General features: G+C 52.6%; 2 protein-coding genes across 3 annotated transcripts; one reads left to right on the top strand and one right to left on the bottom strand.

The window, feature by feature from the left end:
* Positions 1 to 11589, bottom strand: LSG1 (large 60S subunit nuclear export GTPase 1). 2 transcript variants are annotated; one of them, XM_052685962.1, is made up of 14 exons: positions 11067 to 11589; positions 10876 to 10993; positions 10580 to 10700; positions 9328 to 9414; positions 8357 to 8443; positions 6812 to 6872; positions 5946 to 6122; positions 4846 to 5271; positions 4466 to 4567; positions 3545 to 3688; positions 3106 to 3229; positions 2579 to 2658; positions 1830 to 2003; positions 1 to 522 (listed from the first exon to the last, which is right to left on the bottom strand). In XM_052685962.1, exons 1-14 carry the CDS (start codon positions 11568 to 11570, stop codon positions 343 to 345), a joined length of 2385 nt encoding a protein of 794 aa, XP_052541922.1. In that variant the 5' UTR covers positions 11571 to 11589; the 3' UTR covers positions 1 to 342. The 2 variants fall into 2 exon arrangements, with proteins under 2 accessions (XP_052541922.1, XP_052541923.1); XM_052685963.1 differs by having other exon boundaries at positions 10580 to 10668; positions 11067 to 11587.
* A 3003-nt stretch (positions 11590 to 14592) lies between these two features.
* On the top strand, positions 14593 to 16359 carry FAM43A (family with sequence similarity 43 member A). Its single transcript, XM_052686468.1, has one exon. It carries the CDS (start codon positions 14800 to 14802, stop codon positions 15886 to 15888), a length of 1089 nt encoding a protein of 362 aa, XP_052542428.1. The 5' UTR covers positions 14593 to 14799; the 3' UTR covers positions 15889 to 16359.
* The last annotated feature ends 7743 nt before the right edge of the window (positions 16360 to 24102 follow it).

The following is a 24102-nucleotide window of genomic DNA, read 5'->3' as shown; positions in this document are numbered from 1 at the left end:
TTAAGATTCAACGGTTTATAAAGATTTTAGTCAGTTTTACAGGGTTTGCTTAAGGAAAAAACACTCCCGCACAGCTCCATCTGCTTCCATTGAAAGGACATCTCAGCAGTGCCCAAATGCCCAGGCTGGCTCCCAGGTAACACAAATGGCCGGGTCCATTTTTTTCTCTCAGAAAAGATGAGCTCCAAAGTATCAGAGCCCATTCTTATCCCCTGCCCAGGCCAACCCACAGCGCAGAGCTCCCAAGGGGAGTTAGCGATGCCCACTTTAAAACTCTTCCTTAGTCCACGCCTGCAGGACAGTGACGAGCCTGCCCTGGCAAGGCAGGATATCAGGGCACAGCTAATTCTCCAGATGCTTAGTGATCCTGCGAACTTTCTCCTTCTTGTTCCTGTTGCCATGTTTTTTCCAGGGCTTTCCTACCACACTCCCCGCATTGGGTGCAGGCACAGACACGAGGCCACCGCCAGGCCGGTATCCCATCGTAGCTCGGACGCCTTTCATCAGAGCACGAACGTTCTCCTGGAAAGGGGGACACAGTCACCAGTGACTGATGAGAAGATATGCAATCACAAGGATCTGTCATACATTAATAAAACCAGACACAGGCGAGCTCAAACCCTACAAGACTTGCTCAGTCCCCAGCTCCAGAGCTGCAGGAAAGGTCAAGCCACGTGGCTGAGTGAAGTCTGCCAGTGCTTTCCAGTTCTGCCTGCGGCCGTGCCTCACTGAGCCAGGTCCTCAGTGCTCAGCACCGTGAGCAGAGGCGGAATGTTTACCAGACACAGAGCTCCAACAGACACGAGCTACGGCGCTAAGATCGATTCTCACAGTCTCTGCTTTGCACACAACACATTGTCTTTACAAACAAATCTGGCGTCTGTGGAAGCCAGAGACTAAAATAACTTGCTCAAGTCTGTAGTGTGGGTAGCACTGCCGGGGCTCACAGCCAGACGTGCCAGCACTTTGGCCAGACAGAGGAAGAGTCTGGTAATCCCAAAAATTCTTTTCAGGTCACAGCTTTCTGAAAAGCTGTTTTTGAAAAGAGTCTTAAGTTCTTGGTTTCAAAATGCATGACTATCATTAGCAGTGCTGTAACAAACACTGTTCATACCCAGCTAATCAAGCAGAACGGATCACACTGTCTGAAACATCACTGCTAAACGCTCCACTCTGATCTTTATAAGGTATGCAGACTTCATCAGTTATGGATTTGACATTTAATTCCAAGTCATTAATAATTCTTTTCAGTAGTGTAGGGGCAAAATGGATCCCCGTGGGACCTAACAAGAACCGCACCAGAGAAACTTCCATCTTCCACCTCACTTTCAGATTTTTTATCTAGATTTTAACTCAGATTCCATGCTCTTTTCATCCGATCTCAGGTTCTGAATCAAAACGACCACAAAGTACTAAGTCAATTTGCTTTAAAGAAGCTTATTATGTCCCCTAAATAAGAGATTTCAAGAAAGTAAAGTTAGCTTGGAGGACCAGACAGTCCAAAACCACATTGTTGGTTACTGTGTCCTTTCTTTGTCCTTCTCTTGTTTGCTCCAGATTGATGTTAGGCCCATAACAAGGGCAACCCTGCTGCCCTTTTAAAACGAACTTCTGTGTACCTCATTAGCTGTCTTTCAGTCACCTAGGACATTCCTAGTGATTTACAAGACAATAAAAAGAACAAAGAGATATTGATTGGGTAGAAGTTATGTGCAGAGCTGGTAGCATGAAAGAGCATCAACTCAGTAAGCCTTCACCCTCAAAACCATTATCTGTAACATATCAGTGCTGCTGTAGTAACTCCTAAAAAAATCCCTCCCCAGGTTTACCTGGTGGAAAAATGATTTGTCTACCACGTTTTCAATTTGTTTTGTTCTGGTATTGTTTTTAGGCTTCTCTGGTCCACTGGCTTGGACAGTTCTGCTCTCTGGACACCTTTCATGCTGGTGCTGAAATCCATCCGGATCAATGCCAGGAGGTGGATGGCAGTATAACAGCTTCCCCTGTGGAAATAATGGTACAGAGTTAACAAAAAAAAAAAGAACAACTCCACAGCTAAGAAGGGCCCTGGAACTTCAAGGGACTCATGCTGGCAGACTGTCAGCACATCTGGTCTCTTTGCCCAGGCATCTATTGGCTCAAGTTTTAAGTTAAAGCATCATTCTAATCCAAAGCACAACCTTCAGCTGTTTCAGCTGCAACACCCAGCTTCAGACAATACAGTACAAGTTTCTCTGAGGAATACTGGAGGATCCTATTTAAAAATACTCAACAATAAGTTGCTGACAGGTGCTATAGAAGCATGCAGTACTACAACACTCAGAACTGCAGTCTTCTGCTATATAAATACTGACTCAACCAAACAAAATGGTTTCACTTCCTGAAGAGATTCTATCTGCTTTAAAAAGATGATGATTCCATTTGTTTAAAACATAAAAATAGCCTGATTTAAAGCATATTTTGATGTACATCAATTTTATCCAAAAGGATTTCACTTTATTGTGACCCTTCATGCTCCAGTAAAAGTTTCAGTTCACCTCCCAGCAGGAAAGAAAACCCAAATGTAGTAAGAACTTACACTGACATAGTCTTTTAGCACATATCGAGCTGATCTCGGCTGGTCTGGCTGACCATGGGCTGTCATAAAGCCTCTCATATCTGCAAGACAGAAAAATGCCACCAGGGAACCTGCTGTTTTATCATTTTTATTTTAGGGCCACAGAAGATTAACTGCATCAAAGAATCAGACAAGGTAGATAAGCCTTCACTGCGTTCTTCAATCTAATTCAAGATGCAGCTGATGGGAAGTATCTAAAACAATGAGGGTACCAAAGAACAACTTGAAGGATACAGCATCGTACTTGAGACTGGCAGGACATTTCATGAACCCCAACACTACACAGTCACTACATCTGCTGGATGAAATTGGCAAAGCACCATTATAACACATGAGACCAGCTGTTAACAGAGGCTCTTTGTGGGAGGAGGGTAAGTCCTTTTGGGAAGCTCAGTGCATAACAAACCTGACGTTAAAATCTTCTAAGGCTGCTTTTCAGGACCATGCACATAGTATAGGAGACAGGTTTTAAAGGGATCATCACTCACATCCATATGCTGTTAGAAGCTCTTCGGCTGTTGGCTTTCGATCTGGATCCTCATCTTCCCTTGGCCTTATGATATTTATTCCATAGGTTGCTTCCAAAATGTTTCGTGGGATATGCTGGCAAACATGAACTAGTGAAGGAAACCACCTTGTGATTTTCAGCTACAAAAGTAATCTCTGCCCACGTCACTCTAAGAGCACGGGTAAAAAATTGCTTGGGATCTTGTTGCAAACCAGAAAAGCAAGTCTGATAAAAGGATAAACAGAATAAACTTAAAATGAGACAACATAAGACAAACACAGCAGGGCTGTTTTACACAACATGCATCCCCATTGCTCTCAATGCATGAACACACATACACCTAGAAGGGCTGTACCATGCTACATCCCATATTCCAGATCCTCTTGCAGCCATTCACACAAACCTCATGCAAAGGATATTAAAGAAATGGGTGGAACATGGTCCCTCATCTGGTCTATAGGTAGAATTCCAGAACAAATCATCTCTGCTTTGGTGGAGACGAAAGATGGCATCACCAGACCAGGGCAATCACAGAGGCACAGGCCAGGCTCCACATACAGAGTCTACACAACAAATAAGCAATGAGTCCACGAAGGCAAGTCAGTGTCCATGGAGGAAAAAGGAACAAGAGATCAAATGCACTCATGAAACAGAGATGCAAATGAGAATAAACAGAAACTTTACTAACACAGATGTCTGCCCTGCAGGCCCCAGACAGTGCATTAAGAAAATCCTATGCAGAACACAGCAGCACTTCCAAGGTTCCTAAACAAGGTGCCCAAATCTGGGTAGACAGATCTCCAGCTCGCCAGTCTGATGGGCCACTGTCAGAGGAGAAAGCAATCCAGAAATCTTTAGCTGTGGACATTTTGACATCAGTGGCAGACTGCAGAAGTACAAATGTCACAATGTCTACTCTATCACTGGAGCTGCCAATTCAAAATTATGTGCGTGGTTAATATGAAGAAGGCAGCATAACTCAACATGTTCACAGCAGTAAGGAAGGACAAGAAAGGATGGTTTGAAGCTTGACATTCAGCTATTTACAGGAGCATTTAGTTTTAGGAGGTTAAGCTACCTAAATAAGATGTGGAAAATATCTCCATGGCACAGCTGCTCTCTTGAGACACTCTCAAAGCAGAGCAAGAGTATAGAAGCAAGGCCTGAAGTTGCAAAACGATATAAATTGAGATCACCCTCTCTAACCTAAACTCTGGTGGGCAGAGATCAGACTGGCAGAAAGAGTTCTCAGTACGTTCATGTGGTAATTAATATTCATTATGATGTTCTCTTCTACCATAGAACTAAACAAATACAGCAAAGCTCTTTGTCAGCAGTACCTGGAAGTGCTTCGTGCGGCCTGGTGTTGCAGACACTGACACCTTCTTATCTCCAAGAATTGTGTTGATTGTTGAACTTTTGCCAACGTTAGGGTAACCCACCTAGATGACAAGTGAAGGGTAACAGTGATACTAGGCAGGATCGTGCTCAGACACAAAAGCATTTTAATAAGTACTGAAAATATAGGCAAGCAGTGTGGAATATTGCATTCCAGCAACTTCAGAATTAATCTTTCCACAAAACCCTTAGTGGTTTACACTTGCTAGCTTTTCACCCTTACATCGAGCCAGGCTACAGCATGACTGCTCCCCTTGAAAGTTGTACGGATTTAAAACTTAAGATTTAGCCAGTCCCATTTTAAGCATGAGACCCAACTCACCAGTCCAACATTTATTTCCCCATCCTTCACCCTTGGTCCACTGTGCAGGGTTTTGAATATCTCCAGTAGCTCATTTCTCTGTACCAGATGGCTAAAGTTCTTGACATTCCTGTTCTGCTCTTGCACTACATGCTGCACTGCAACAATATCAGTTGTGCTTTCCATACTCTTTGGGGCAATAGCATTTACTTTGTCCCCACCTTCATCTTCAGAACAGGTTTGCCAGTCATCCTCTTCATCATCCTCACAGTCTTCATATTCATCACTACTGTCATCGTCACAAAGCAAACACTGGTTTTCAGTTTGCAAAGCACTGCCTGTGGATGTGCTTTCTGCACTATCTTCTGCAGTGACATCATCTTCTTGACTGGAACTGTCCTCCTCAGAATCACTCAGGTCATCTGCTACACTGTCAGCATCCAGTTCCTGTGTAAACAGTATTTCATAGGTGAAAGTTAAATACTGCACACAGAGTGCAGCTGTTCACTGCACTTGCTGCAGCGTAAGTCAATCATCTTTTTGTCATTCAGATCCCAAGGGCTGGCAATTAACTCCTAATGTTGCATTAGGGGATTTAGGGGATTGAAGTAGGACGTACCAACAACCAGTCCATGTTAGGAGACTGAAAAAAAATATTCCAAGGGGTACCGTTAGCATTGTTGGGAAGTTATTAGAGGTCTCCATCTTCAGGAGCACAACTGTGTTGTGTGTGCTTGTTGCTCACACTATATCTTTACATACAGCAGCAGCTGTAGGCATTCAAGACCAGGATGAACAGGGCTCTGGGCAGCCTGAGCTGGTGGGGGGCAGCCATCCCACAGCAGGGGGTGTAACTAGGTGATCTTTATGGCCTCTTCCAACTCAAGCCATTTCACAATGGTTAAGATGACTAAAAGGTGCTCCAGTTCGTTCTCCATTTTACCTTTCCCACTTTTGCCCCCAAATCAATTATTAAAATGCTGTTTTATAGCCACGCAGGTCATGAGAGAAATCCTACCCTGAGTCCGTGCCTTTCCTAGAGAGGAGCTTAGATATGCCAGAGATGCAAAACAAGTTACTGGTGGCAGCCAGCACACGCCTGGTTTGAACTGCTCCCCCACCTTTACTTCTCCAGAAAGCCGCCTGCACTCTGCCAACGCCGACCAGAACACCACTTTAACGCCCTCCTTCTCAAAGAACTTTGCCCAGGCAGCTCGCTGCTCTTCACTCAGCAAATCCGCTTTGTTTATCAGGATCATGTTCTCCTTGTCATTGCTGACTTCCTTAACATAACTCTCCTGGAGAAAAACAAGGGAAAAATAAGCTTTCAACTCCTCACCCAGGGTAAGAGAAAAGCAGCAGGACAAGTTACACCATCCAGCTCCGTGCGAGTGCAGTAAGATTTACTGTCTCTCTCGGGCTAGATGGATCTGGTGTTGTGCAGACAGCTACAAGCACGAAACTGAAGCACTCAACTACTGCAAAACACGCTGTTCCCGGCCACAAGCGCCAACATCTCGTCTACTTAGACTTGTGGCAAGACATTAGCCAGCACATCACAGCAGGGCCTCCTAAGAGCAGTTGTTTGAGCAATCCTACATTGCAGTGACGTGGCATTGTACAGATTTTCATTACAAAGTTGTCCCTTCAATAATTTTTAATCCTTTTTTCATTGCGGTGATAACTACCATTTTTATTCCATCTCACTGCTCATTCCATCACCCACAGCACGAAGTTTAAAAGTGAGGTGATTAAGCATGGGCACTTCTAATGAGTAAGGAGGAGCAATATGATATCTGCAATGTCATGCCTGCAGAAAAAGAACTTAAAAACAATTTGATGCTAGAACACTTGCTGAAGATATTCAGTTAAGCACAAAAGTAGAACAGCTTCACGGCGCTACGCGGCTTAACGTATAAAAAAATAAATCACATGCATAAGCTCTCAGAAATTAAAATGAAAATGATCAGGAAGATGGTTTACTTACCAGATCTTGGCATCTAAAGAGAAGGGGGTTTCTAGCATCCACAATCTGGACAACAATATCACTAAAAAAAATAAAAAGAGCACTGAAATACTCCTGTTTATACTGCCACAAAGAAAGAAAGAATGCTTTACTTGCTTTCAGACTTTACTATGAATTTCACTTATTTGAATTGCATTAACCTATTAAGTACCTTTACTGAATTAACAAAGCATCTTAGCATTCCACACGTCCCAAAAGGATGTTTATGTCACTAGCTAATATTGCTATACAGTGCTTGTCTCACTCAGCTCGTTCTCCTTGTAAGCAAAGGGAAAGCAAGTATGCTGATTCTATTTGTCTCATGATTCTACTTGCTCATTTCTGTTATGTCAGGACAGCTTCAGAACACAGCTGGTTGAATGGGGGAATCAAGTCCCTAATCACCATGCAGTTGGATAAAAAAAATAAAACAATCCCTCCAACCCCAAGGGAGTCATCAAATAAGTTACATGGGTACAAAAAAGTACTGAAGAGAGACTGGAAGAAAGCTGACACTATGTACTCTGATAGGATACAGAAAATTGTTCAATCACACAGCTGGGTGACAAGAAAAGACTGACAAGCAATCATATTTAGCCAGCAAAGTGAGAGATTGGAAGACTTTCCCACTAAGTTCTAAGATGGCACACATACTCCCCCTACCCTAAATAAAATATCACAATAGGAGCAGAAAGGCATTCATCACACACTGCAGCCACCTCAGGATACACACTCGCAATGCACACGGCGATGCACTGCAGCAGATGCTCCCAACCCAGGTCTCACACTCTTAGAGCCCCAGTGGAACCCAGTACAAAGCCACTTCTGTGAAAGGATAAGTTCTCCATGACCTCACTGCTGAAGTATTTTTCAATTTTAAGAAAATCAGAAGGGATGCTCTCAAACTTAATTACTGGTGAAATTAAATGCCTCCATCAGATTAACTTAGGAGATAGCACTCCTATTGTATTCCAGCTCTGCAGAGCAAACAAAGCTATTTCTGTGATGACAGACTGTTCTCTTTTGTGTACTGTTGCAGTTTCTCTGCATGACAAGAAGCCAAAGAGCAAAAGGCTCTTTCTTTCCAAATGCTACTTAGTTGTTCTTCCTTGTCTCTCAGCCCTGGGAGTTGGGATATAGCTGTGTGGTTGAGAGAGGGGGGCAAGGGTTAATCTTGGCAAGAGACCTCAAAGAAACATCCTCAAAAGATGCCTCACACGTGGTTACAGAAAAGGCCAGGGGCAGCAGCATCTGAATGACCCTCAGAGACTCACAACAAACAGACTGCAGAGTTGCCATGCTGAGACCCAACATGCACCACAATCAGCTGCTCCTCCTGCCATCAACTTTTGATCACTTCAAAGCAAAATCGCTTTAGAGCTGATAATGAAATACTACTTACTGTAATTGCATTTCCTGTGCTCAGACACCTGATATTTGATTCAAAGGCTTCAATTCAGGGGAAAAAAAAAAAAAAGAAAGAACAATACACAACAATTTTAAAAAGCAAATAGTTTTTTTCTTTACCTTCTTTCAATGACTCTCCAAAGCTGACGCCAGAATTCCAAGTTTCTTTCAAATGGGGTTAGAATTAACTTTTTTTCTTCCTCAAGGCTATGGCAAAACAGAGAAAAGAAATCACATTTGGCTTATGTCAGGCAATGAGCACAACACCAATTCCTCCTTAGAGCCAGGAGGCTTTAGTTACAGAGAGAGCAATAATAACCAGAGTTGAGCAGTGGGTACTATTTCTGCTAGCAGAACATTGGTTCAACAGGTACACAATGGCTCCAGACTGTAAGAAGGGAGAAGCAGTAACTATGGAAAGCACAAAAACATGCAAAAAGAATGCTTGTAAAATCTCAGAGCCACCAAGTTTCACCTTTGAGAAAATAATGTATTTTGGAACAGTACTTGTCTATGCAATCTTTAACTCAGTGTTACTAGAGCATGAGTGACTTTGCTTAGGGTAAAGTGGGTTCATTGTGTGCATGCAATAACACAACCCAACCTGCCAAGCCAGCCAAGGCAGCACGAGAGCAGCACAATCTGCTCTAGACAGGGCTGGCAGCATCATGCTACAGAAATTCAGGGCAGCATTGCTGCTCTTAAACAAGATGTTCTTCGTTCCACAGGCAAGAGCAGAACACAACGCTCCATTGTGAACATCAAGGAATCACAGGGACAAAGTTTAACAAAGTATTTTAACAAACCAGATAACAGAATCTGGAAAACAGGAAGCAGCAAATATGGGTATGCACTACAAGAATCTTGGATATACACAATATAAGAACATGCATACAGAAGGGAACTACACAGAGCTCATGATAAAGATGTGCCTGAGCTGTGGCTGCGATGTCCAGACTTCAAGAATAAGTGCAGAATGCCACTGAGAATAAGTCGTTTTTAGAAGTCTAGCAAGGATAAACACAATCCAGCTCTGCCTGTGCCTCAGATTCCAAACAGCTAATTTGCCACAAGCACAGCAGCATACTCACTAGGCAAGCTGTCGCCTCCACTCAAGAAAGCTCTCTCTCTCAGCTTGCTTCAAGTCTTCAGAACTGGTTGTCCTATCCCAATATGGCCTGCAATGAGCACATTTTGGAGTGAATGGTCAGTTTTAGCAGTTATACTACATACATTACTGCAATACACATTCCTGAAGAACACAGGCACCACGCACTCACCTACACTGACATGGCTGCAGTTCACACATGCACACATCACTTTCCTGCAGCTTCAGGTACTCCTCCATTTCCTTGTTCCCTCTAAATCCCACCAGCTAACACAACAGGCTGCTGTCCCACACACAACAGATCTCACAAGACTGGTTTTTGCAGCTAACATTTGCAGGGTGTTCAATCAAGGTCCACCACACAGAGAGAATCATAGAATCATCTGAGTTGGAAGTGACCTTTAAAAGTCACCCAAGTCCAACCCCCTGCAATGAACAAAGACACCTACATCTCCATCAGGTGCTCAGAGCCCCATCCAGCCTGACCTTGAGTGTCTCCAGGGATGGGGCACCACCACCTCTCTAGGCAACCAGGGCCAGCACTAACCTTAATGCAAGAAAACTTTTTCTTACACCCAACATTAATCTTTTCACCCCTATTTTGCGACTATTACCCTCGATCCTATTCACAACAGACACTGCTGAAGAGTCTGACCCCATCCTTCTTACAGACCCCCTCCAGATACTGAAAGGCCGCTCCCAGGTCTCCCTGTAGTCTTCTCTTCACCAGGCTGCACAGCCCCAGCTCTCTCAGCCTGTGCTCACAGGTAGGTGTTCCATCCCCTGGATCATTTTTGTGGCTCTCTTCTCTGTGGATGCACTCCTACAGGTCCATGTTATCTCCTACACTGAAGACTCCACATCTGGCACAGTACTCCAGGTGAGGTCTCATCAGCACAGAACAGAAAGGCAGAACCTCCCTTGACCTGCTGGCCACAGTTCTTTTGATGCAGTCCAGGATACAGTGGGCATTCTTGGGTGCACGAGTTCTAGAAAGGTTTGCTAGGTGGGGACAGCCTGCAGCTCCAGCAGTGCCAGGCTTTGAGCTGTAAACACATCCAATCAGAGCAGACATGCTGGCACTGGCACATCTGCAGGCAGCTGCACTGCCACTTACAGCAGGTTCGTGTAGGTCAGCAATAACTTCAGAGTACCAGTGAAACAACGCGCCATCCCCAGGCCTGCAGCTCAGCCTACCGCACAGAGTAGCGTTGGCCCAACCCTGCAGGACCCACCTCCGAGGGATGCGCAGGAACTGCCGGTTCTCCTCATGCAGCTGCCGGACGTGCTGGGCCTCCTGGGCCGTGAGCAGGCCAGTGCGGCTCTGGGCAGACACAAACTGGATGTTCAGGCGCTCTGTGTAGCCGGTGGGAGAGACCATGGCAGCGTCACCCCGAGTCAGCCGCCCGCCGCCACCACGCCACCACTCCCGCCCCTTCTGACCCTTCTCCGGCTCCGGACCCCACGGCCCGCCCCCGCGCCCAGCCCCGCTCCCCTCCCCGGCCACTTCCCGGGCCCCCGAGCCCCTCACCGGCCACGAAGCGAGTGCCGGCGAGCTCCGCCGTGGCCAGGAACTCCTCCAGCGGACTCTGCTCCACCGCCGAGCGCCGCTCCGGGCCGCTCTCGCCCACCACCTCGCTGGCGTGCAGCTGCCGAGAAAGAAGCCGCCGTTACCTCGTGAATGCCGGCTCCCCGAACCCCCCTCCGCACCCCGGCCCCTACCCATGACGCGGCGCCGCGCCGCTCCGAGCCGCGCTGCCGCTGCAGAGAGCGGCCCAGCCCCGCGCCCCGCTTCCTGCCCATGCGGCCCGCTGGACCCGGAAGTGCGGCCGCCCCGCTTCCTGCGCCCCACCCATAGCGCTCCGCCGCTCCCCGCCGCCCCGGAGCCGCGTTCCGGGCGCTGACGTTCCGGACGTCCCCGCACCGCCGCCGGGGGGCGCGGAGGCTCTGAGCCCGGCCGTGTGCGCGGCGCTCCGCCTCGAGGAGTTCGCCTTCGTTCGCGCCCGGCCGCCCCTCCGCCCCCGAGCGAAACCGCTGTTCGGGTTCTTCATGCAAATCCCGGGAGTCGTTCAGCAACAGCTGCTCGTTTCCAAGCGCGGTGATACCAGCGCGTTTTGCCTCAAGGGAACATTGTTCTTTCTGGGCAGCTTTTCCTCCGTTTTGCTCCCAGGCAGCCCTGGGAGAGCTCAGGACTGTGTCCGAAACATTCATGTGACGGCCATTCATTATTCATGCAGTTTCACAACGCTCCTTTCAGCGGTGTCACCAGCCCCAGCCCCACGAGCAGATATGACACGACCCCCCCCAGCGACACGAAGACAATTCCGCTCTGTGTGGGGCTGCATCTGCCAGCGCCCCCCTTGTCCTCAGCTGCATCCCAGCCCGGGCAGCGCGGCCGGGTGGTGGCCTCACCCAGCGGGTCCAGAGCACAGCTGGGACAGAGAGCCCTGGTGTTGGCAGTGGAGCCACACTGCGTTGGCCATCCGCCCAACGCCCTGGGGTCACAGCGCTCAGGGAGCCTTTGGGAACGGGCTCGCTCCTCTCTGGAGCAGCAGCACCGCAGGGAGCTGTGCGCTGCAGGCTGGGCTCCGGGATGGCAGTGGCCTCGCTGCAGCCTTCGGGTGAGTTGTTTAGACTGCACTTATTCCACAGCCGCAGATACAGTCCTGCCTGGTGCAGTGCGGGAAGGTCAACCACACGGCTGTGTGTTGCTGCGGGCAGGAAGCTGCCGGGGTGGCTGCTGCTCTCCACTGCTGCCTGCTGCACGTCGGGCAGAGGAAGCTGCCCCGATGCCGCTCTGCCCCTCGGCTGCAGGGGGAGGACCGTGCCCGGTAAGCGCCGTGATCATCCCCAAAGGGAGGGTTTGCACCCCGTTCCCCACTGCCTAATAATAGCAGCAGGAAGTGCCGGGGCCGCCCTTGCAGGAAGTAGGGTGTGCCTGCCCTGGGTGGCTGAAAAACAACTGCAGCAAGGGGTGTGTCAGTGTGCGAGGGGACACACGGCTGTCACTGCATGGTCCTCACTCCCTCCCGGCATGGCTCGTTCCATACTCCGGTCCATCGGGATGGGTGATGCCGCCCTTTGGCACTCATGCAGGTTGGCAGGAGGTGTCAGTTAAAGGCATTAATGACCTTTTCCTTGAAAGCAGAGCATACCTCATGCTGTCTGTCCCCTGCTTGACTGGCACACCTCGGGCTGCCTGAGCACCCAGCAGATAGACGAGGCCAGAGAAGCAGTGTTGGCACAGGGAATGCAGCACCCATCCTGCCCCTGGGCCTGGGACCCACTCTGGCTTTCCATTTAATGGGAAATCCTGACACTTCCTTTGTCTTACTTGAAGCTGAAACTTCAATTTATCACAATTACAGATCCACTACACCACTTTATTTTGAAAAAATACCAAAATGCCCTTTTGAAATGCTTCATTCTGTCTGTCTGTCTGCTGCTGCAGCAAGACGAGAAACACTGCTACCCAGGCTGTGCTCATTGCTCACACAATCAATAGATCCCCATGCATGTGGCCTCACTGCATCCATTTTCCCACAGGTGCACTGCCTTGGCAGAAGCATCACATTTCTGCTGCTCTCCCCAAAGCCATGTAGACCCTCACCCCAGCTCCAGCAGTGGGGCACCAATGTCAGGAACGTGGTCCAGCAGCAGTGAAGAGGAGGAGGTGGAGCAGGGCAGGAAGGGGGAGCGCTGCCAAGAGCCATGCGCAGCACTGCATGCAAGGAAGGCCGGGTTGCTCAGGAGAGATTGTATCTCACAGACTTTCCCACGCCACTAAAAAGCTCTCCAGGCGGGTGCACAGGGGCAGGTGATGCTCAGTAGCTGCTGGTGTGTGACACAAGTAGGGAGCAGGCTGCTCTCCTCCCCGTGGGTGACAGGGCTGTGCATGCCCTGCAGAGTGCTGTGCTGCTGTCCTCACAGCGTCGGCTCCAGGATGGGAAATGAAGCAGAATGAGACCGCCGTTGGGAGCATTAACAGAGCAAGGGGGCTGCAGTGGTGTGGCACAGCAAGTGGAGAGGAAGTCTAGTGAGGAATTGAGTGGAGATACTTTCCATCCCGAGTCAGCCCTCAACCACAAGGCACCAACCTGCAGCTGGGCCTGCAGCTGGGCCACGGGCACCTGTGCTTGGGCTGCTCTCTGCCCAGCACTGGCTGTAACCAAACCCCCAGCCCAAGCAGGCAGTGCAGAATGGAGATACCAAGCACAGAGTTCACGAGTCACCCTACGCCCTTGGATGTGCTGTGTTTTCAGAAGGACTCCTACTGTGCTGATGCATGTGGCAGCACCAGCTGCTTGCAGCCCTGAGATTGTGGTCGTCCCATGCACTGCTCACAGCCAGACACGGATTTTCTAATGCTGCAAGATGCTACGCCAGGCCTCCCTAAGACAGGAAATGCCCCGCACTGCGGGCACACATCCAGCAGTGTCTCTGGAAGCACAGACACAGGTGTCCCCTACAGTGCTTTGGGGCCATGCTCACAGAGCTGCTCTTGGTGCAGGGCTGTGTCTGAGACGAAAGCAAACAGCAACACTGTGGTTAATGTGGCACCGGGTGCTGCGGAGACATGCAGTTCCCGAGGAACCTGCTAGATGGCATAATGTCATGACAATAAATAATATCGCTGTATTACAATTGATCCGGACTTTATAAATGATGTGGGAAACAAGTAAGTGTACTTTTGTACCTCTTACTGCACTAAGAAGCACTGCTCCCATTCTGCAGAGCAGAATGTGACGAAGTGCCACTCTCACTCTCTGCAGCTCCAGAACGGGCACCTTTTCTGACAGAGGATGCGATACACGGCCCGAGGAGCTCCACCACGACCCGGAGAGCAGCTTCCCACAGCCCTCATAACGTACGTGAGCGTGTTCACATAACCTCAGCCAGAAGCTGCCAGGGAGCTGCTCGTGTTCCGCCGCTGCACACCAACAGCGCGAAGCATTACTCATCCGTAACAGCCGGGCTTCGCTGCAGGCACCGCGGCCGGACTCACCGAACCGGAGGGAACGCGGTGTCGCAAGAGCGGGGCCGGCAGCGCACGCTCACGCGTGGACGGGCGGCAGGGCGGGACGCGGCAGAACGGTCCCGGCTCCCCCCGGCTCCCGCTCCGACTCCGGGCGGGGCCGACGCCGCCCTCTGCCCGCCTCTCGGCGGGGCCGGGCCCGGGGCTCCGCGGCGGGCGGCGCAGAGCAGCGGCGGCGGGCGGGCGACGAGCAGCGCGGCGGCAGCTCCGCGGGCCGCGGGCGCTCCGCCCTCGGTGCGCGGGGCCTCCCCTCTCCGCGCCCGCGGAGCGCCGGCGCCCGCCTATATCTACGGCGCTGCGGCCCGACGCCCGCAAGGATGTGAGGCGGGCGGGCAGCGCAGCCGCCGCCGCCGCCGCCGTGGCATGCGCTCCCCCGGCAGGAGCCGTCGGCGCGGCGCGTAGCCGCGGCTTCGCGGGGCGATGCTGCCCTGGAAGCGGAGCAAGGTGGAGCTGGTCGCGGGCGAGGCGCGGCGGCAGAGCAAGCCTAAGGGCTACGCGGTGAGCGTGCACTACTCGGCGCTCACCTCGCTGGCCCGCGCCTGCCCCGAGAGCGCGCTGCACCGCGTGGGCAGCATGTTCCGCTCCAAGCGGCGGAAATTCCGCGTGACCAGCGAGGACCCCACGTACACCGTGCTCTACCTGGGCAACGCCACCACCATCCAGTCCAAGGGCGAGGGCTGCACCGACCTGGCCGTTTGCAAGATCTGGAGTAAGAGCGAAGCGGGTCGCCAGGGCACCAAGATGAAGCTGACCATCAGCGCGCAGGGCATCCGCATGGCCCACGCCGAGGACAAGGGGCTGCGGCGGCCCGGCCACCTCTACCTGCTGCACCGCGTCACCTACTGCGTGGCCGACCCGCGCCTGCCGCGCGTCTTCGCCTGGATCTACCGACACGAGCTGAAGCACAAGGCGGTGATGCTGCGCTGCCACGCCGTGCTCGTCTCCAAGCCCGAGAAGGCGAAAGCCATGGCCCTGCTGCTCTACCAGACCTCGGCCACGGCGCTGGCCGAGTTCCGCCGCCTGAAAAAGCGGGACGACGCGCGGCACCAGCAGCAGCAGCTGGTGGGCGAGCAGAGCATCCCGCTGGTGCCGCTGCGCAAGCTTCTTAACGGGCAGTGCTGCTACAAGCCACCGGTGGAGCGGAGCCGCAGCGCGCCCAAGCTGGGCTCCATCACAGAGGACCTTCTGGGCGAGGAGCAGGAGGAGCGCGCCATGCACTGCGAATGCGAGGACATCCTGGAGGCGCTGGGCGAGCCCGAGGGCGAGCTGCTGCGTGCCGGCGCCGGCCGCGGGGAAGGCCCGGAGCTGGGCCGGCTGCTGCGCGACCTGGGCGAGCTCAGCCTGGGCAACGACCTGCGCTCGCTGCGCGCCGACCTCGGCGTCCGGCGGCTGCTCTCGGGGGAGAGCACGGGCAGCGAGTCCTCCTTGGAGAGCACCGGCCCCGACGGCGCCGCCCCGCCCTGCAACGGCGCCGAGCAGCCGGCCCAGGGCGACCCGGAGAGCGGATGAGCTCCGGGGAGGGGGCACGGCTCGGCAGCGCTCGGGCCCTTCCTGGAGTGCGCGGTTCCGCCGGGGCGCACCGGCTCCACCCTGGGAGCTCGCGGCCTCACCGGGGAGCTCCGGGTCCCCTCCGCCGGCGGCGCGCGGTCCCTACCGGCAGCCCGCAGCCTCACCGGGGGGGCATCGGATCCCCTCTGCCGGCAGCACGCGGCGCTCCCCGGGAGCACCCGGTTCCGCTGGGGAGCGCCGGGGACCCTCCGCCGGCACCGCGCGGCCTCACCAGGGAACGTCGGATCCGTTCCGCCGGCAGCGCACGGTCCCTCCGGGGGCGCGCGGCTACTCCGGCTCCTCCCGGTTCCTCCGAGAGCGCCGTGGCCCCGCGGCGCCGCCGTGGCCCGTGGACTGGAGGTGTCTGCGGGCTGTTTACCTCCTTCCCGGCCCTTGAAGATCTGCCAAATTCCTGGAATAGCTTTCCCCGGGGGGGGGAGGGAGGGAGGGAGGTGTTGCGCCTTGTTTACAGTTAGAAATCTCACATCCGAGGGGGGGGGGGGGGGGGGCGTTTTCTACATTAAAATCACTCCATCGTGCTGTCGTGTCCGAGAGGTTTGCACTGTTGTGAATTTATTTTTTATGACCGTTTTTAATTTAGACTTTTTTTGGGCCCCGGTCCTGCCCCCGGTCTCAGTGCTCTAGATCTTTTGCTGTGCAAAAGAAAACTCTACTCGTGGCTGTTCACCTGTACATAGGGAAATGTATGCAAATACATTTGGTTATTTTTAAGAACACCACCATCGCGATCTCCTCTGTTTGCACATTCGTGATGAAAATAAAGATGACAGTAATTTAAAATAAGTGGGGTGGCTGCGGCCGTGTGACCTTATTTATGTGCGTTGCTGGAAGGAGCTGGCGGGGCAGAGCGACGTGTCCTGCACGGGGTGGGGATGTCACAGTGCGGAAACTCACCGGGACAATGCTTAAGGTCAGCTGTGAGACACACGGCTGAGATTGCCTCTAACGATAGGGACGGCAACGTGCACGAGGCCTCGTGTCTGCTGCTCCCTGTCGCGGGGTCACAGCTCTTGTGCCATTGCTGTTGCTGTTAACACCACTGAGGCTGGCCAGGAGCAATCCCTGAGGCTGCCTGCACCTGCGCCATCCCCACTGCACGGTTTGCAGCCGGGCAGTGCCACAAAAGGCAGCGCCGGACCCTTGCTGCCCACACCAGAGAATTTCATAAGCTGCCCAGGGTAAGCAGTGCAATAGATTGACCACGGAGCCACCAGGGTATTTTTAGCTGTAAATCTGTTTGCAAGCAGCAGCTCCCAGAGCAGTAGAGATGTTCTGGTTTCATTCCCAAGTGGAGGTATCAATTAAGAGATAATTAATGTGGCAATTGTGACGTCTACCCGTTTTCCCCTGTGCTGCAATCGGGCAAGCTGCAGGAATGTTGCCCAGGAGCCCAACCACTGGAGCCAGTGTGAGTGCCTTGTGCAAGTTGCAAATATCTCATTAAAACATTGCAGAACTGCCACTGCACCAGCGAGCAGCTGCGGAACTGCCTCGGTGTGAGGAGGGCAGTGCAGTGCAGTGCCGTGGTCCGAAGGGAGGAGATCACGGGAATTCGAGGTGGAGGCAAAGAGGGTGAAAGTGGCAGGGAAAATGCTGTCGTGCTGCCCCCAAACTGAGCTGCAGGCAGCCCTTCCTCTGGGGACCTCGTGCACCCCTGCCTGTCCCAGCTCCCCCAGAGTACAGGTCGTGTCCCAGCTGCAGCAGTGCAGTCCAGAGCCCTGCAGGCTGCTCTGAGAACACCGCGGTGTTTGCTTTTGCGTTCTGTGTGTGTGCTTAAGGGCAGTTAATGGCATTAGCTCATTCAATGCCTTTCCCCTCTCCAGAACAGCTTCTGTGCTGGCAAATGTGAGGAAACATTCATGCAGCAGACTGCACTGAGAGCAGAACTCCCTGAGCGACCACAGCAGGGCTGGAGCATTCCTCCCTGGAGCCATTAGCAGCCCGTGGACAGCCTCATGGGAGGAAGAGGCCAGTACAGCTCACGAGCTGCAAATGCAGAGTGCAAACCCCTATGTCATATTTTCACACTGGAATCACTGAGAAAACGCAGACAGCTTTCTGCAGAGCTGGTGTGTGAAGTTCTTGGTGTGTGCTGTGCCCTGCCCAGAGCAGCATGCATGGACTGGCACTGCAGCACAAATGTACATGGGCAGAGAAAGAGCCTTGTGCATTCTGCACAGCAAGGCTGGGGGAGCATCTCCCCTGATAAGGAGGGAGCCCAGCCCAACCCTGCAGCTGCCTGCTTTCCTCTGCTCTTAGCACGCACTTCTCCAAACTTTCCTCGTTCCTAACTGGAGAAAATATTACTTACAACCAAAAAAATCAGCCATTGCCTAAATCTTGGCCATCACACCAACTCACCAAAGCACAGGGCCAGAATGCTGCGAGATTGCACCCCCCCCACACACACACTCTGCTAGCAGGGGGGATGTGTGGGACGGGAATGTGAGGGCAGTTCAATCCAAGGTGACGTGGGGCTTGCTGTCAGTGGGTTCACAGCAGGAGGGAAGGGGCTGCAGCTCAGGTCATGCTCCATAAGGCAGGGGAGCTGCGGGGTGTGCGAGTGTTGCTACAAGCCAGCATGAAATCTGAGTTATGCATGCACAAAAACATGACATCTCCTCTGCCGGTGGGAGCTCTGCCCAGCAGGCGGACATGAAAACACCAGGAAAAGGATTACATAAGGAAGGACACGGCCCCATCCTGCCTTCAGTGCAGAGCTCCTGCAGATGCTGCAGCTGCCCAGTACCTCCAGGATCCAGCCCCAGCCATGAGCTGTGCTGTCCTTTGTGCCAAGGACAGGAGAAAAGCTTCAGGATGTTTTGTCCTGGCCTTGGCGAGGCAAAGCCCAGCACCCTCTGCATGGGTTTGGGCACAGGGGAGTCTCACAGGCCCAGGACCCACCAGGCAGGAGCTGGGTGAGGTTTGGTGTGGCATTGCTCCGGGAAACCAAGGGGCAGAGGCTGAGTGCTGTGAGCATCTCTCACGGTGCTGCCTTCGGCTCCATCCCATGGGCTCCGGTCACAGTAGTGGCACATTTTGGTGCCTCCTTATGTCTACCCCCGTGTCTCAGCGTGTCCCCAGCTCAGGATGTGAGCTCTGCCCTGGGGAGCTGCCCCCAGCAAAGCACTGTGCCTCTCCTCCCGTGCTGTTCCAAAGCGGGACTGTGACAGCCCGCCTCCTGCAGCCACCTCTGCACAGAGGGGGACACGCTGCACGTCACGTCCACCTCTGGAAAGCCCCCATCCCAGGGGGTTGGGAATTGTGGCTCTTCCCGCAGAGCTGCTGGGATGCATGAGCCAGCGGAGCGGTGACACTGATTGCAGCTGACAGTGCTTCTGGGGGGAGCAGTGGTGCCAAAGCTGCTGCTGCTCAGGGACGGTGAGCATCCACACTGTGCAGAGCTGGGCTGCAGACACACGTGCTGAGCTCTGTGCGCTGGTCCCAGCATGGAGGCAGCTCCCTGCACAGGGCTACAAGGGGTCCTGTGAGCAGCAAATGGTTAAGGGAATTAGGATGGAAAGTTGATAAGAATAGTTCAGTAGCTCCTGTAGGAAGATTGCGATTTAGCTTAATTATCATCATTACATTTTCAATCTCTTTGCTAATAATTACGAGACAATAGAGCATGATGTGAACACAGCTGCCTGCTCTCCCTCTCACCCTGAGGACAGATGGCAATGAGGGGATGTAGGGCTGAGGGATGCTTTCCTCTTCTGCAGCCCCAGCTCCCACCTGGGGTCCCAGGACAGCCCCCAGGCAGGTACCATAGCCAGGAGGCAACATGAGCAAGGGGGGATGTGCTGCGTTCCCATTGTGCACAGACCCCAGAGAGCAGCCAGAGCCGTGGGAAGCCCTTCCCCAACACACCATCTGCCTTTGGCTGGTCACAGTGTGACTCTACTGGAGGGACCTCTGTCCTCTTCACCCTGACTCAGCTTCAGTAGCACAACATGGCCCTGCCCTGTGCCCCCCAGCGCCCACATGGATCCAGCTCTGGTCCGTGTAGGTCTGGGGCAGCGCCATGAGCTCAGTGGATGCTGTCACTCACTCTTCCTCGTGGCACCTCTGTGTGCAGAAAGCTATTTCAGGACCCAACACAATGCTCCCTGATGTCAGCTCCAATTAGCTCTATCCCATAAGGGCGAAGTCCCCTGACACCTGGCTCCAGTGGGGCAATGACATTACAACATCCCAAGTGCTCACATGGGTTCCCCGGACAAAGCATGAGCATCATCCCAGCACGTTTCCCAGCTGCTCCCCCCACAGCCACAACAGTGAGAGATGGAGAATTTGAGGCATTTAATCTTTGCATTGTCCTCCCCCACAATGGCATTCTCCTTCTCCAAATAACCACAAGCTGAAGACACAACAACACGTTGCTTCCCCCCAAATAGCTCCAACGAAACAAACGGAGGAAGTGCGGAGGGGTTGGAGCAGAGCCTGCTGCTGGTTGCAGGACATAGAGGGGACCTTGCTGGGAACCCACAGCCCCTCCTGGCACCGGTGGGAGCCCCAGGACAGGAGAGGTGCTGGGAGGTGCTCACAGACCCCATGGAAGCCCGGTGAGCAGCAGCCTGCATGGCAGTGCTTTCTCTCCCTGAGGAAAACTGCCTGCTAAAAGCAGAGGCAGGGAAATTGCTCGACAGAATCATTTAGTAATTGTTAAAAAGAAGAACTTGTTTTCTTCGTCTCGCAACCCACAATTGCACAATGCAGCTTGCGCTGTCTGCATGTTTGCAAGTAGAAGGCTTTGGGGAAATTTAAAATTCAGCCTTAAGAGGGGGAATAGTTCTGCAGCCACTACAGACCATGTGCTGCCCAGAAGGGGCTGGGACTGATGTGCAGGTGCAAGGCAACGTGGCAGCAGGGGGAGATATGTGGAGCAAGGGCGGCATTTAGGAGCTCATTTTTGCTGTGTTGCCATAAGAACAGTTACAACTCGGAGCTGTTTAACACACAGCCACCCTTCAGCATGGCACAGAAGGGAGTACAGGTCATGGGGCTGGCTGTGCAACAGCCTGTGCTCAGGGTTTATCACTTGCCTTGGTGCAATCCCTCTGGACCTCATGTATGGATTTGGGACATAGAAAAAGAAGAGGAGAAAATCCCAGCAGTTCTGGAGCAAGAAGCAGTGGCTACAACAGTGTTTCATTCCACTCATAAAAGGCTATTGATGTTAAAAAGAAAATGGGGATTAAAAAAAAATGAACCCATAAAAACCTTCAAGCCCAGTTTTGTCCCACTTTTAAATGGTAAAATCTGTACTTTGTTCTCAGCTGTTGTTGCAAAATCAAACCACTCTCAGCCTCTCGCCTTACTTAACCACAGGCTACCTCCATGCAGAGTGCTGCTCAGAACCAAGGCCTGCCGCTGGCCCAGGAACCTGAGCCATGTGAACCTTGCCAAAGGGCACACAAGGAGCTTCAGAGCCAGTGAGCCTCCAAGGGACTGCTGGTGTGTGCCATGCTGTGCTACTGTGCCAAGGGGTGCCAAGGGATCTCAGCTCCCAGCCGAGACACGCAGCACCACAGACACATCCCAATGGCTTCCCCCACTCCTTGGGCTCTGTTTTATTGAACTGCAGCATCATAAATGGCTGGGGTGGGATGGGACCTCTCCAGCCCACTGCTGGGAGCTAAGTGAGTTGCCCTTGATCTGCTGCCTCCTTTCCCAGACAGCACGTCGTGCCCAGTTGTAGCTTCCATAGCTTCATTACAGATGACGTATCTCATACCACAGGGGATGATATTCATACAGCAGCTCTTGCTGTCTGACATCTGCATTTAGATTACAGCGTGGTGAAGCCCCCCACGCTCTGCACACCCAAGGCCCAACGCGTTCCCTTAACCTCTGTCCCCTCTCCCTGTTTGCAGGTGGGGATCCACGGCCCCACAAAGCCATGGGCAGGGATTTGTGCTTGAATGTCCCCAGCCAGGGCACTGCCACCCTCTGCCACCCCTTTCCTTGAGACGCCCCAGCACGGCAAGCAGTGGTGGCTGTAGGTAGCCAGCCACAGGCTGGACTTGAAACCAGGCATGATGAGTTATTTATGAGCAGCGGGAGGGAAGTGGCAATAAATAATACATCGGCGCTCTCACATTCTGTGTGCGTGTATCTGTGGATAAATATTTCATTCACCAGGAATACGCGTAGATGCTTGTTGATAAATAAAAATTGGAAAATGTTCCATTGGGTGGCTTTAAATGAGACTCCAAGCTTGCATCCGAAGAACAGTGTGTACCCTGCTAGAGCACAAAGATTCTAATTTCCCTCAGCAGAGGCTGCCTCAACTGTATCATTGCGCAGCGCCTGGTGCAGCACACACCCCAGAAACATACGGCCCAGCTCTCTTTCCACGCCGCTATTTTAGCATCACTTTCCTAGCAGTGGTATTCAGGCAGCTCCTCTAATTATACCTTGTACTGACTGGGCTGGGGATGCAGCTGTCAGGCTCTAAACACACGCAGACCCAGAAAGCAGCACATTGCCTTTTTCTGCATGCCATTGAAGCTCAGTGCGCTCAGGCATGGCTGATGATGCAGATCTCGTTAGTGCCATTTAATTAGGCAGGTGGTTCTTCTCATAGGAAGAACACGAGATATGGAGAGGGACAACAACAAACCCATGGGCTTTACTGAGGCTGTTCTCCAGGCTCAGGCTGACATGCACAGCTCCCGGGCTCCCATTTCCTAATTTCCATGTGTTTGCAGAGCATGTTGCTCTCTGCTGGCTCCATTTACAAGTGCTGCAGGTGGAAAGGTTGAGCGTTCCTAGTCTGACCTGTTCCCCACGTTGCAGTGCTCCTCTTCTTCTAGCCCCTTAGTAGTGCTCAGGCTCCATTATATGTCATAAAATAAATTCAGAAGGAAGATGGGTGCTCTCATGCCTCATCTTCATTTTTCATTCCAGTTTATCACCCTAAATAAACTGGAGTAATTGTGCAGAAAATTACTCGGCCCACAGCATGCCTATGAGAAATTTCTGCTCTGGGTTAGTAGCAGCGGTGCCCCAGCACAGGGGGCCAGGTGAGGGGCTCCCGACTTCTTCACCAGGTGGGCACAGTGCAGTGCTCTCCACTGCTCTGGGATGAGCCTGAGGAGGGGCAAAACACCATCCCTGGCAACGCAGCTCACCTCCAGGCTGGTCTCTGCAGGTGGGTGCCAACATGGTTGTTCCCTGCAAGCACAGAGCCCACATCCCTGTCCTGCACATCTGGGTGTGAGGACAGGCAGAAGCAGGGCACAGGGACAAGCAACTGAACTGTCCTACATAACAGCACAAGGAGAGCCTCCACCCTGCAGAGTCGTGTGCTGCCTGCGACAAGCAGAAAGGCTGTAAAAATAGTGCCTATTGTGCAGTGTGCTGCAGGTGGGTTGTGTAACATGGCTCCACACAGGTGGCAGGAGGGCTGTGGGGATGTGGGGCAGCCGGGCATCAGCTTCGTTCTGCATCTGTGCTCCTCTGGATGGCCCTGCTCTGTGCATTCCCAGCTGTGGAATGCCTTAGGGTTGCTAAATCCATCATAAGTCAACTTTCAGATTTATTTATCCAGCAATATCACCTCATCACGAGGGCGGCGGAGGCAGCCCAGCCACGGCTCCACATACCCCAGCTTTGCTGTGCCAGTGCTGCCTCTGCTCAGCAGGCACAGTGCAGGGCTTGGCCGTGTCTCACAGGGCGAGGGCCAGGACATAGCCTGCCATATTTCCAAAGGGAAGGAAGGCTCCAAGCAGATCCTCCTCCAGGTTTCCTTCCCCCAAGCTTTTTCTCACCCTCTGCCTCTCCCCTGAGATAACAATCAGTGATACTGTGGTTTAATTAATGTTTTTGACTTCCAGCACATGGATGGGATTTCTCCTCTGTACTTTTGCCAGAAGCCTTCTACTCCTGCCAGGCAGCCAGGCAACCTGGGCCGGTGGGAGCAGCTCCATAGTGTTCCTGCAACTGCCAGCCAGGCAAGGGGCCATGTGCTGAGGGCTGTGACCCAGAGCAGCCCACTTCACCTGGGTAAGAAAAAAGGGAGCGACCCATGGGCAGCTGTCCCCTGCTGGCTGTGGGCTCGTGGACCATCAGCTCCATCCCTGCCATGCAGCCCCGCTGCACCAAAATAACCACTCAGCTGTCGGCTCTGCTGCCCTGGGGCACCAAAAT

This window comes from Tympanuchus pallidicinctus, unplaced genomic scaffold, assembly GCF_026119805.1.
Source record: "Tympanuchus pallidicinctus isolate F22 unplaced genomic scaffold, pur_lepc_1.0 scaffold22, whole genome shotgun sequence".
Taxonomy (NCBI): domain Eukaryota; kingdom Metazoa; phylum Chordata; class Aves; order Galliformes; family Phasianidae; genus Tympanuchus; species Tympanuchus pallidicinctus.
The sequence above is the reverse complement of the archived record's forward strand: the minus strand, read 5'-3'. Positions and strand labels throughout refer to the sequence as shown.